The following is an 11,698-nucleotide window of genomic DNA, read 5'->3' as shown; positions in this document are numbered from 1 at the left end:
CTAAAATCATAACATAATCAATCATATCAGTCCTTCAATTAATATACTAATTGCCAAACTGATCCTTAAAATTTAGGAGTCATGTCAGTCCAGCATTTGCAACAGCATTTCCTGCAGTTTCTACATTTCCAGGCACAACATTTTCTGGCACGGTTTAGTCTTAATCACAAACAAAACAACATCAAAATACAAACCCTCTTCAGAAACTGTTTTATTCAACCTATAATTTCCTTCATTACTTTAAAAAGTTTTTAGCACAATAGTTTTTCGGTTGGATCGAGGTCCACTTCTGGAACCCCACCCACATTAGTAGATGCAATGATCCTCTTTAGTTTATAAATGTGCAACTTTGACTGTTTATCATTTTAGAGTTATTAATCTGCAACATTTACATATATGTTCTTAGATAAATTGTATCAACATTACTAAAAAGAGTAGAAACATGAGCGCAAATATGAATCGGTTTTAGTAATAAATAGATTTTCTAAATTATAACTTATTCAAACATATAATAAAGAATTTCAAAACCATAGTATTCTAAATGCCCACGGATACCCGTGGGTAAAATCTGTCACGGGCATGGAGCGGGTAGCTAAACGGGTATCCACGGGTATAATAAACGGGTATTTGACTACCCATTATTATATGGACACAGACACAGATTTGATTGTATCCATAACCACGGGTACCATACCCGATAATAAATTAAGTAAATTACTAAAATATTTTTATATATCATATCTTATTACTTAAAGTTGTTACCTTATTGAAGAAAATTTTACCGCCCACCTAAAAATCCTCAATGATAACCTATTTTTATTTTAAATTTTTTTAATTCATCTTATTAGGTTCACCGTTTCCACTTCATTCACATCATAAAACATATAGATTATCTAAGAATCATAAATTTCCTATGGATTATATATGATTTATGAAATTTTGAAAGTATTATGTATTGATGTTTAAAAGTTGAGGTTTTTTGGTAATTAAAAAATGTTTTTATTTGTACCAAAAAATAAATAAATTCAAAACTTCATGGGTACCCATGGATACCTGAATACCCACGAGTACCCGTATAGTGGGTACCCGCGAGGTTAGATTGACTCTGCATAGTGCAGGGGTGGTGGATCAGATCAAGTACTCAGTTCACAATTATTCTACTAAATTAACTTTACAGTTATTGAGTTGTTGAAAGCCACTACTTTTCCAATGAACTTTAGCCTTCTCAATTGTTGTCTTCGCTGCAACTTGCTTTGTATCTCTCTCTACAAAAAAAGTCCTTGACATTTTCATTTGTTACTCGTGATAAGCCGTTTTGAACATTTCATTTTCTAACCCGTGATGCAGGAGTACTTTAAATATTGGGTTATGGTTTATAATTATCTGTCATTTCGCAATCTATCTGTCCGATATAATATTTTGTCTAAAAAGTAGCTAACCCCCGTGCGAAGCACGGGTTTGTAACTAGTTTAGTATTAAAAAAAAGGATTGAAAATGGTGTGATGATTTTTTTTAGTATTAAATAAGAGTACAAAATATTGTCAAAAAAAAAGGCATGAAATTGTGCGATGCATTTTTTTAGTATTAAATAAGTGTACAAAATATTGTCAAAAAAAAAAAGTGAAATTGGTGCAAAATATTGACAAAAAAAAAGGCAAGAGGATAGACATGAAATTGTGCGATGCATTTTTTTAGTATCAAATAAGTGTACAAAATATTGAAAAAAAAAAGAAGCAAGAGGATATGAATGAAATTGATGCGATGCATTTTTTTTAGTATCAAATAAGTTGCTGCAGACTTAACAAAATTAATAAATAAGGATAAATTGAACTAAGTTTGGACTTTGGACTTTGCACGTGTTTTCAATATAATTTGGTGCCCAAAAAAATTGTGAATATTGTTAAACAAAAATACTATGCCACTATCTTGTAAAAAAATAGGGTTAATTAAGTTTTTAGTCCCTATAAATATTTGCAGTTTTTTTTAGTCCCTATAAAAATAAATCACACTTTTTAGTCCCTACAAAATTTTCCGTTATTGTTTTTAGTCCCTATAAAATTTTCTGTCAGCATTTTTAGTCCCTATAAAAAATTTCCATCAACATTTTTGGTCCCTAAAATGCTTAAGGAAAATGTTACAAGGACTAAAAAGTGTGATTTTATTTTGTAGGGACTAAAAACAAAACTGTAAATATTTATAGGGACTAAAAACTTAATTAACCCAAAAAAATATAAAAAAGGGCCACTATTTTTTGTTTTCCTTAATTCTTACTAGAGCAGTTTCTTAAGAATTATTATCAAGGTGGCTCTGAAGGTGGACGGGAGGGGGCAACAGTCCAGGACACCATTTTTTTAGTGGAACCAAAATTATTATTTTTGGTTAGTAGTTAGTACTATATAGATATATTTCTTTTTAATTTGCTTTAATTGATTCTATTGGAAATATATTTTTATAGAACTTTGATTATAAATGAATCTTGTGCAAGAAAAAATACAAGAAACAAAATATTAAAATAATTAAAAGACACAATTTTATTGTTTCGCTCATGACCCTAAAAATCTTTGGACCGACCTTGATTATTATTATTATATAAACATTCGTGCTAGCTATCACACAAGTTTGTTATAAATATCGATGTTATTTTAAGTGTTAGTAAAATAGAGTATAATTGCTAAGAAAATATAGACCGGATAATCTACTAAACTAAATTAGAAAATAAATGGCCGTGGAAATTACCATTTTGCCCTTATGAGGGGTATTTTGGTAAATTACAAAATGGGCTTCCCCTTGCCTATATATATGTGAAAAGAAAAAGAAAAAAAAGGGGAGAGAGAAATGGGAACGGGAGAAAGAAGGGGGGACGAGAGAAGGAAAACGGGAGAAGGGTCGACGCCGTCGAGGACGAGAGAGAAAAGAGAGAGAGAAACGGGAACGAGAGAGAGACGGGGTCGAGGGAGAGAGAGAGAGGGAGGGAGTTCCGGAGAAGAAGTTGTCGGCGGTGGGAGGGAGTACCTGAGAAGAAGTCGCCGGCGGTGGGAGGGAGTACCGGAGAAGAATTCTCCGGCGGTGGGATTGGATTGAAGATGATCGGAAAAGTCCTCGCTGTCTCTGCCGTTGAACACACGGATCTTCATGGGAGGTATTGTTTCTTCCTCTTTTGTTCATCTGAGATCATGCATGTCTCTAAAAATGCTTTATTGAATCAGTTTTTGTTAATTTAGATGTGAATTTATGTTTTTTCTTTCAATCTGATGTTAAGGGTTTGTGTATCGCATTTTTTTTCTTCTTTTCTGGGTTAATTTCGGTTTTAATTATTAGGGTTATGTTTGATATGAATTTAATTTGAATAAAAAAGAGGTAATTTGCTAATGTTTGATGGCAGTTTGGATTGGTTTTTACGAGTTCTGGAAATTTTAATTTTTTGTGGGTTTGTTGCTGAGATTTGAGAATGGTGATTGACTGAGTTTGTTGTTGTTTTCTGAATTAGGGTATGCTTGAATTTTGGGTCTTTCTCAGATTCTTGAAAAAAAAATGGAATTTTGTTGTCTTGGTTAAGGTCCTTTCATAATAATGTGTTTTTGCTGATATTGGTAATGTTATGTGATTTGGTTATGTTTATGATTGATAGGTTGGAGTGGACATTTTGTATCCAAGAGAAGGTACCATTTGTTATTTATGATTTGTTTATGATACGCTAATGAAGAATTCATGCATTTTTCATTATGCTGTTCTAGGTATTTTTGGGATTATGTAGAAAGGAAACAACTTAAATGGCCTGTGTCAAGTGAATGGTCTCCAGATGGGTGCTATTTGATGACAGGAAACACAACTCCAAGGCTTCAAGTTGATAATGGGTATGATCTACTCATTGCCTGAAAACTTTCAATCGTTTATCTTTATCCATGGGCACTCTGATTTTGTTGTTAAAATATGTATTAGATTTAAATTATGTTGAGAAAATATCTCTTGATTATGTTTGTTGACTTTTCTCCCTGTAACCAAGGGATTTAACTTTAGATTTGATTGCAATCACTTGGTTTTATATAACTTGGCTGAGACTGAGAGTAATTTCTCTGAAGCAATTCAAATCATCTCATTTAACAATTATGAAAAGTGATTAATTTCTGTCCCTCAAAAATTCTCCCAATGATAAATGGTAATGTCTCAGGAATTCATGCTATAGAAATTTTTGTATAATATTATAGTGAGATCTTGATGCATTGAAAACCAACTCTAAATGATTGTTACTGTCAACTGGTTTCCATTATGCAGGATTTTGGGATTAAATATAACATGGAAAATAGTGGACCTGCACCAGAGGGAATTACCAACAAAATATATGAATACACAACAACAATCAAGGAGTATTTGACTGCTTCAGATCTGCCAAATGTTCTGCTCACGACCTGGCTACATTAATTTATTTTCGCAGGTGGATATCACCATAGTAGGTGTCATAACGTTATAGTAGCCGAGAAGAACAAGGTACATTTGTTGTTGCTGTTATCATGTTTACTTTGTTCCATTTTTAAAGGTTGTGTTTCCTTAAGACATTGTATCACTAAATTTGTTTTGATGGAACTCTTTTTGTTGTTGTAGAACTTTGTTCCTGCAACAAGGGTGGAAAACATGCTCAGAAGCCTGCAGAACCTGAAGTTATTGTTACAAGGTGCTGATTCCTTAACTTTTGTTTTGAAAAGTTTGAGCTTTAGATAAAATAGTTGAAGAACTAAATGGCGGTTGTGAGTTTCTGTTTTATAGAAAGACTAATATGAGATGATGCCTTTTATTGTGTTTGCTCATGATGTTTAGCATTGTATTTTACCTTGTCTTTGTTACTTATGGTGGTTGTTTTGGTTTTGGTTCTAATAATGGCTAATGATTTGAGTCTGGTGTTACTTATGGTGGTTGTATGTTAATTTGTTGTTCTAATATGATTTGAGTCTGGTGTTACTTATGGTGGTCGTATGTTAATTTTTGGTTCTAATATGAGTTAATGCTTCAATTTTTCCAATCTTATTTCTTCCAGAATTAACTCATATGAGTTAGATTCAACTTTTCCATTGAATTTCGGAAACCATTTCGACTTTCACAGAGCCTTTACATGTCTGCATGAGTTTCAGATTATCCGCATTGTCATCGTCTTCAGGTATTTACTCAGTTACTCTACCCTAATGTCTTTTATTTTTTTATGTAGAAATTATCATTTTAAATATTGAAGTTTTATATGTTGAAAACTTATTGAAATCGAAGTCTTCAAATTTATGAGCAACAACTATAACTTTTTCAAAAAAGAAACTTAGAACAATAGCTAGCATATTCTTTGAATTCAATGTATTCAGATTTCTATCTTTATTCATAGGAAAACACAAAGAGGTTCAAGAAGAACATCACACGCAACAGAACCTCAGTTGATATTCTACACGGTTGTTTGAATTGTAAGGTTTTCTGATATTATATCTGCAAACATGGCTCTGCCTTAGGTTTATAAAATTATTTGAAATTGGATATATTTTAATAATGAAAGTGTTGAATTGAAGTATTTTGTCAAAGTGGGGCCATACAAATATAGATAGGTAAAGATGAGAGAGAGAGAGAGAGAGAGAGAGAGAGAGAGAGAGAGAGAGAGAGATTGTATGTCGCTATCTTGTGCGAAAAACAGTCTACTGCTTGATGGATGTGTGTTAATTTTGCATTTTCTTCTTCATTCCTCTTCACAAAATCTAGAGGTTTTTGAATTTACAATTTATAAATTGGCTATGGTGTTGATGTCCACCCCCTCTTCCTAACTGATTAGTATTTTCACTGGATGACAGAAAGTATCAGATTCTATTTATAATTCTGCTGAGCTTTTGCAAAGAAGAACATCCTCTGATGCAGAGAGGGCATTGGAACATATTAATGAGGCGTTGATGATCAATATGCACTCTGAAAAATTGCTTGAAATGAAGCAGAAGCTCTTTAATGGTTGGTGCCTCTTCTTATATTATGCTGCAATTTCGTTAAAGTTTATATTATGTATGATAGAGCATGTTTCATTTTCAAGTTACAGTTTCTGTATTTTCTCTCAAATTCTCTGAATCTATTAATATAAAAAAAAAAACTTAAGCGTCAGCATAAGCCTTTTAGTGTAGTAATTTATGCCAATTGATTCGAGTTGGTTAACTTTTGTTTCAAATATCAGCTGAGTTCTGCTGAGAAGAATGATTGTCCAATTGCTGCTGGTTGCCAAGTGACATATATGGATATTTCAGAACTCTCAAAAGTTGTCTACTTCAGACTATGGAGGTGTTCAATGCTGCTTAAAGCCTACTTTCACCTAGGAAAGCTTGAAGAGGGTCTTTCTTTGCTGGAACAACAAGAAGAAAAGGTGTCTGTCATAAATAAGTAATCATTACTATCCTATAACCCATTCACACTTATTTTTGGCAATTCTGGGGGTTCCCCTTTAATGCTTTATACTCACTAAAACCTGCAAACAATTGAATACACAATTTGTTAAAAACTGTTTTTGTTCAATAAGCATAAATTTTCCATCATGACAAAGAAAGGGAAAAAGGAATTATCTACTAACTATTTATAAAAATTTTGTAGTATTGTTTTACAATTTTGCAAATAACACTTTATCGACCAAGAAAAGGCTATCTTTGAGAAAGTAAAACCTTCGATGTTTGTTTATATAAAATTCAAAATTTGATTGTAGGAATTTTGGATGATGCCATTTGGTTTCTCTACACGAGAGAAGAAGTGGTGTGAATTTGCAGAACCTGTTGACGGGGAATCAACTGAATTTTTGCGAATCTTTGCACTGAAGTATAACATGGTGATTATAAGCCCATTTCTTGAGAGGGATATGAACCACGGAGAGGTTATTTGGAACACTGCCGTTGTGATTGGGAATCACAGCAATATAATTGGGATACACAGGAAGGTAAATTCTCTAAACTTTCTACTTCCACTTCTACTGGAATAGACCGTCTTTCAGCTATCTAATAAACATACAAAATTTTGCACAACCATGTAACAAGAGTCGGAGACTTCACTGAGAGTGCATATTATATGGAAGGAAATATAGGTCACCCTGTATTTGAAACAGAATTTGGAAAGATTGACATTAATATATGTTATGGTAGGCACCATCCTTTAAACTGTTAAACTTTTGGCATGAATGGCGCCGAAATTGTTTTCAACCCTTGTGCCACTGTTGGTGAACTCACTGAAGCAATGTGGCCAATAGAGGTCAGTTGTTTTATATTGATGGAAAACATGTTAAACTCTTATCTGGTATTTCTTAATGTTTATAAATTATTCTAGCATAGATGTAGGCCCATATTCCATATTTCTCTAAACCGTCTTTGAAGTACTTGCTTCAATGTTGATTTGCTTTTCTAAAAAGGGACAAATTGAAGTGTATTGTTTTGAGTAAGTAAACTCATAAAAGCTATTAGAGGGATATGCTACTGTCATTAACTTGGTGGCATTTGGAATATGTTTGATTTGGTCAAATAAATTTAACAACACATGCTATGCCCATGTTTGATTAGTTTACAGTTATTTTTTTCTCTCCCATTAAGCCACTGTAAATTTTTTTAATACACTTCTGTCATTGCTATGACACTACTATGTAGCTCTACATTTTCTCTTAAATTTGTGTTCAATAACCGATCTGATGTTTTGGTCTTTGGTTCTGATATAGAGTTTGTGTACTGTGGCAGGTTAATCATGCCCTTTTGGAAGAAATACAGCAAATTAATCGCCGAATTATTGACACAGTAGTAGACATAAGTAATGAAGATGTTGATTCAACTACAGCCGCTGCTGCTGCTGAGTGGGTTCATGGGACCATTGTCAAATGTTCTTTCATTCCTGTGTCTCTCAGCCCATCTTTAAAATCTCAATATGCTTCACTACAGGTATGGACTCCCAGATTTTGCAACTGATTTTTTTTTTATAGCTTTTATTAGCCTTAATTGTGTTTTATCACCTTACAGTCACCTATTCAGCCTCTGCGCTTGCTGGTTCCTCCAAACTATCCTAATTCTTCTCCCATATTCATAGACAAGTTTCCAGTTGAATCCCGGTGAGATAATGGAACATTTTAGCCCCCACATGCTTTAATTTTGCTAATTTCGGATCTGAAATGTTTTGTATTTTCTCTTCCAAATAGTGGCAGTCTACACAATGCATGTATCACTTTTCACCCTTATCTTTAAATTTTGCTGCGAATTGTTTCTAATGCATAGTGTTATTATATACGTTATGGCAGTAAGGGGAATGAGGATCTTTCAGAGAAAGCAAAAGTGAAGCTTAGCATGTCCTTATGTAATTTCTCACAACCTATGTCCCTTAAGGATATAGCAAAGACTTGTGATCCTACTGCTCGCGGTGTTATTTCCGAGTATGCACAACAATTTGGTGGAGGAACATTCAGCTCTAAGTATGGAGAATGGCAGGAGTTCACATCTTGGGAAGATTTGTTAGCTGCATAATGAATTATTCTTAAATAGTGGCAAACATTATATGAAGACCTTTTTAATTTTGGCCTAGGAGGTTTCAAACATTATTATATTTTAACTAGCAACAAACCTGTTGTTTATTCAATAATAGCAAATTAGAATCCTCTCCATTTCTTAAACGAAATAGAGAACTCCATTTATAAAGTCACATGAGTAATATGCATCTCTTTACATTATTTTTGGATGAAAATTAAGGTTTGGGACATAGTACAATTGCATAGTTTCATCTATGTTTTGCGCCTATAGTACAATTGCATAGTTTCATCTATGTTTTGCGCCTATCTAATGATCTCATTACAGATGACAAATGACAAAGATGACACTAAGAATTTGCTGAGTTAATAGTTTAAGGGGATTGATCTGCATATTTCTGAAATTAGGCAATTGTGCGTAGTTTCTATCTACAGTTACATTGCATTCATTCATGAATTTACTGAACTCATAATGAGTCTGATCATGTTGCACATATGCATGTTTGAACATAATCTTTTGAAGAAAGATGGCTTATACTAAAATTCAAGTCTATATTTTATCTGTTACCAATAGAATTTACCATGTCAGTTGAGCCAATATTTTTGAGTATTTCAATTGTGTTACAACTTCTTTCAAATTAGTACGCTATATAATTGATCTATTCTGAAAGTTTATTGTTCATGTCTAGAGAATTGATACATCAGGTTGATTTCATAGCAGAAAAATTGATCACGATGAAATATAGAGAACCAAATTAGTACAATGCAGTGAATTGTGTTAAGAGTTTTTTTTCTTCAAATTAGTAGAGTTTGGTTTGGTGCTATATCATTGATCCCACAAAATAAATTAGCAAAAAAACGTTAAATATAAAATAGAGATTGTCAATTTCATTGGATAATGAAAATGGAACACATGAAGCTATTAGAGGAAGTAGAAGCATACATGAAGTGAAATGGGACTCATCATCAAATCTAAAAGTAAAGTAGACAATGTTGCATTAGAATCTCTATCGATCTTGTGCGTGTTAATGTTATTAGTTTTCCCTTTCGCATGTGCACAGTGTACTTGACTCTTTATTTTATGCCATTTTTTATAGTACTTGAACAAATAGAGTTGCATCATTATTCGTATATAACAAAGTATTTCGAAATCTTGTGCAATATCCATTAATTTGGTCATTTTTCTTTTGGAACAATTTTTTACAAGATACGTTATTCAACAGCTTCTGGTCAAAGTTCATTCCATTCAATTTTATGCCTTCAAAAAAAGTACTTTTTTTAGTAAGTACTTAATTAATATTGTGTTTGGCCTAACTTCTCCTTAAAAATGTAGAGAAGTTTGAAAAAGTCGGGTCAAACGATACCTTAATCTCCCACAACGGCAATGTAGAAGCAACTAAATTTGGGAGAAAAAATTGAAAAATAGTTAAAAATATAAAAATTGGAAAATAATTAAAAGTTATTAAAAATATAAAAATTAGAAAATAATTAAAATAATTGGTTAGGGGCAAAAATGGAAATTCGTAGGCAATTGGTTTTAAAAAAAAACAATATATATATATATAGGGCATTTCAAGTGAGAGGAGTGGTTATTATGAGAGATGAGAGGACTTAATAATAACCATTGAATCTAAACTAATCATGTTACTTCATCAATAGCTATGCAGTCAATTAAAACAAAAAACACAGCTCTTCATCTTTCCTCTGCACACGCTTCTCAATGCAACTTGTACAGAACCCTTTAGCTGGCGATGGCGATGGCAATGCTTACTGCTTTTGTTAGAAGATTTCTATGGCCACCTAAATCATACATACCCCAATTGAATGTTTTTTTTCTATTTTCCATTTTCGTGACCCGTTTGAGGGGTAACCTTGGCGCAACTGGTAAAGTTGTTGTCATGTGACTGTAAGGTCACAGGTTCAAGTCCTGGAAACAACCTCTTGTGTAAAAACAGGGTAAGGCTGCATACAATACACCAAATGGTGGGACCCCTTCCCGGACCCTGCGTATGCGGGAGCTTCAGTGCACCGGGTTGCCCTTGCCATTTTCGTGACCTGTTTCTTATCAGCTTGTGATTATTTGTTAGTCTTCTACAAAATTACTCTAACTAATTGGAATTTCTCTCCCAAAGCTATCATAATATTTCTTTTCTTTGACAAAATCTTATTACGTTTTCTTTCTATTGAACCTAAATTAAGGGAGAGGAAAGAAAGGAACAGAAGAACGTTGAAGAGATCCTTTCTATAGAGAGAAAAATCAAGGAAGAACAATACATAGAAGAAGTAAAAAGAGCAGTCACTTATGGCTTATGCAATAGAAAGAGAACGGGATAAGGGAAATGGAGAAAGCCACACAAGGAGGGTTGTGCTGATTCAGGGCGCACCATAAATATTTAAAGAAAAATTAAATCACAACCGTTAATTAAGATCCAATGGTTATTATTAAGTCCTCTCATCTCTCATAATAACACTCCTCTCATTTGATATGATATATATATATATATATATATATATATATATATATATATATATATATATTTTTTTTTAAGTATAATTTTTTTAGGCATCTAGATCTTTTTTGAAGAAAAGACATCTACATTTTTACTTTTAATTAAAATCAAAATTTTATAAAAATAATCATACGCATTATGCAACGCCAAAAAAAATTATACGCAGTAGCGTAACATAAAAACAGACACACATAAAGTATTACTCTAAACGCTAATGTGTGTGTGTGTGTGTGTGTGTGTGTGTGTGTGAGGTTGAAGAAAGAAAATAAAAATATTTGGTATCATTAAATGACAGCGTGAATAAAAATATTTGTGAGGTTGTGATGATTAAACGATATTGAAATTAAATATATAAGTGATAAAAAGATAATAAAATTCCTTTGAAAAGAAGGTAATAAAATTAAATGGGACCTCCTTAAATAAAATTAAATGGAACGTTTCAAAAAAAAAATTAAATGAAAGAAAAAAAATATTGAAATATAATATTAACAAATAAAAGAAAAGGTTCCCAACGTGAATTGAAGAGAGATACTTGTGAAATAAATTATCGAGAAGTAGTTTTCTGAAGTAACATTCAACAACTTTTGGCCAAAGCTCATTCCATTCAATTTTATGCATTAAAAAAAGTACTTTTTTTAGTAAGTACTTAATTGATATTGTATTTGGCCTAACTTCTCCTTAAAAATGTAGAGAAATTGAA

General features: G+C 32.5%; 1 protein-coding gene across 6 annotated transcripts; it reads left to right on the top strand.

Annotated features, from left to right (window-relative positions):
* Positions 1 to 2,824: 2,824 nt before the first annotated feature.
* On the top strand, positions 2,825 to 8,729 carry LOC146956051 (mediator of RNA polymerase II transcription subunit 15a-like). 6 transcript variants are annotated; one of them, XM_085725981.1, is made up of 13 exons: positions 2,825 to 3,139; positions 3,629 to 3,659; positions 3,755 to 3,854; positions 4,273 to 4,485; positions 4,600 to 4,669; positions 5,030 to 5,149; positions 5,363 to 5,438; positions 5,817 to 5,967; positions 6,185 to 6,370; positions 6,704 to 6,931; positions 7,716 to 7,913; positions 7,992 to 8,080; positions 8,267 to 8,729. In XM_085725981.1, the coding sequence occupies exons 8-13, from the start codon at positions 5,965 to 5,967 to the stop codon at positions 8,487 to 8,489; spliced, it is 927 nt and encodes a 308-aa protein (XP_085582107.1). In that variant the 5' UTR covers positions 2,825 to 3,139; positions 3,629 to 3,659; positions 3,755 to 3,854; positions 4,273 to 4,485; positions 4,600 to 4,669; positions 5,030 to 5,149; positions 5,363 to 5,438; positions 5,817 to 5,964; the 3' UTR covers positions 8,490 to 8,729. The 6 variants fall into 6 exon arrangements, with proteins under 6 accessions (XP_085582107.1, XP_085582087.1, XP_085582091.1 ...); XM_085725961.1 differs by having other exon boundaries at positions 3,735 to 3,854; XM_085725965.1 differs by having other exon boundaries at positions 3,735 to 4,156.
* Positions 8,730 to 11,698: the final 2,969 nt, after the last annotated feature.

The sequence above is a fragment of the Medicago sativa genome, chromosome 1 (genome assembly GCF_051527215.1).
Source record: "Medicago sativa cultivar Bolivia chromosome 1, Bolivia_mono, whole genome shotgun sequence".
In the NCBI taxonomy this organism is placed as follows: domain Eukaryota; kingdom Viridiplantae; phylum Streptophyta; class Magnoliopsida; order Fabales; family Fabaceae; genus Medicago; species Medicago sativa.
Note: the sequence above shows the minus strand (reverse complement) of the source record. Positions and strands in the feature narration are given on the sequence as shown.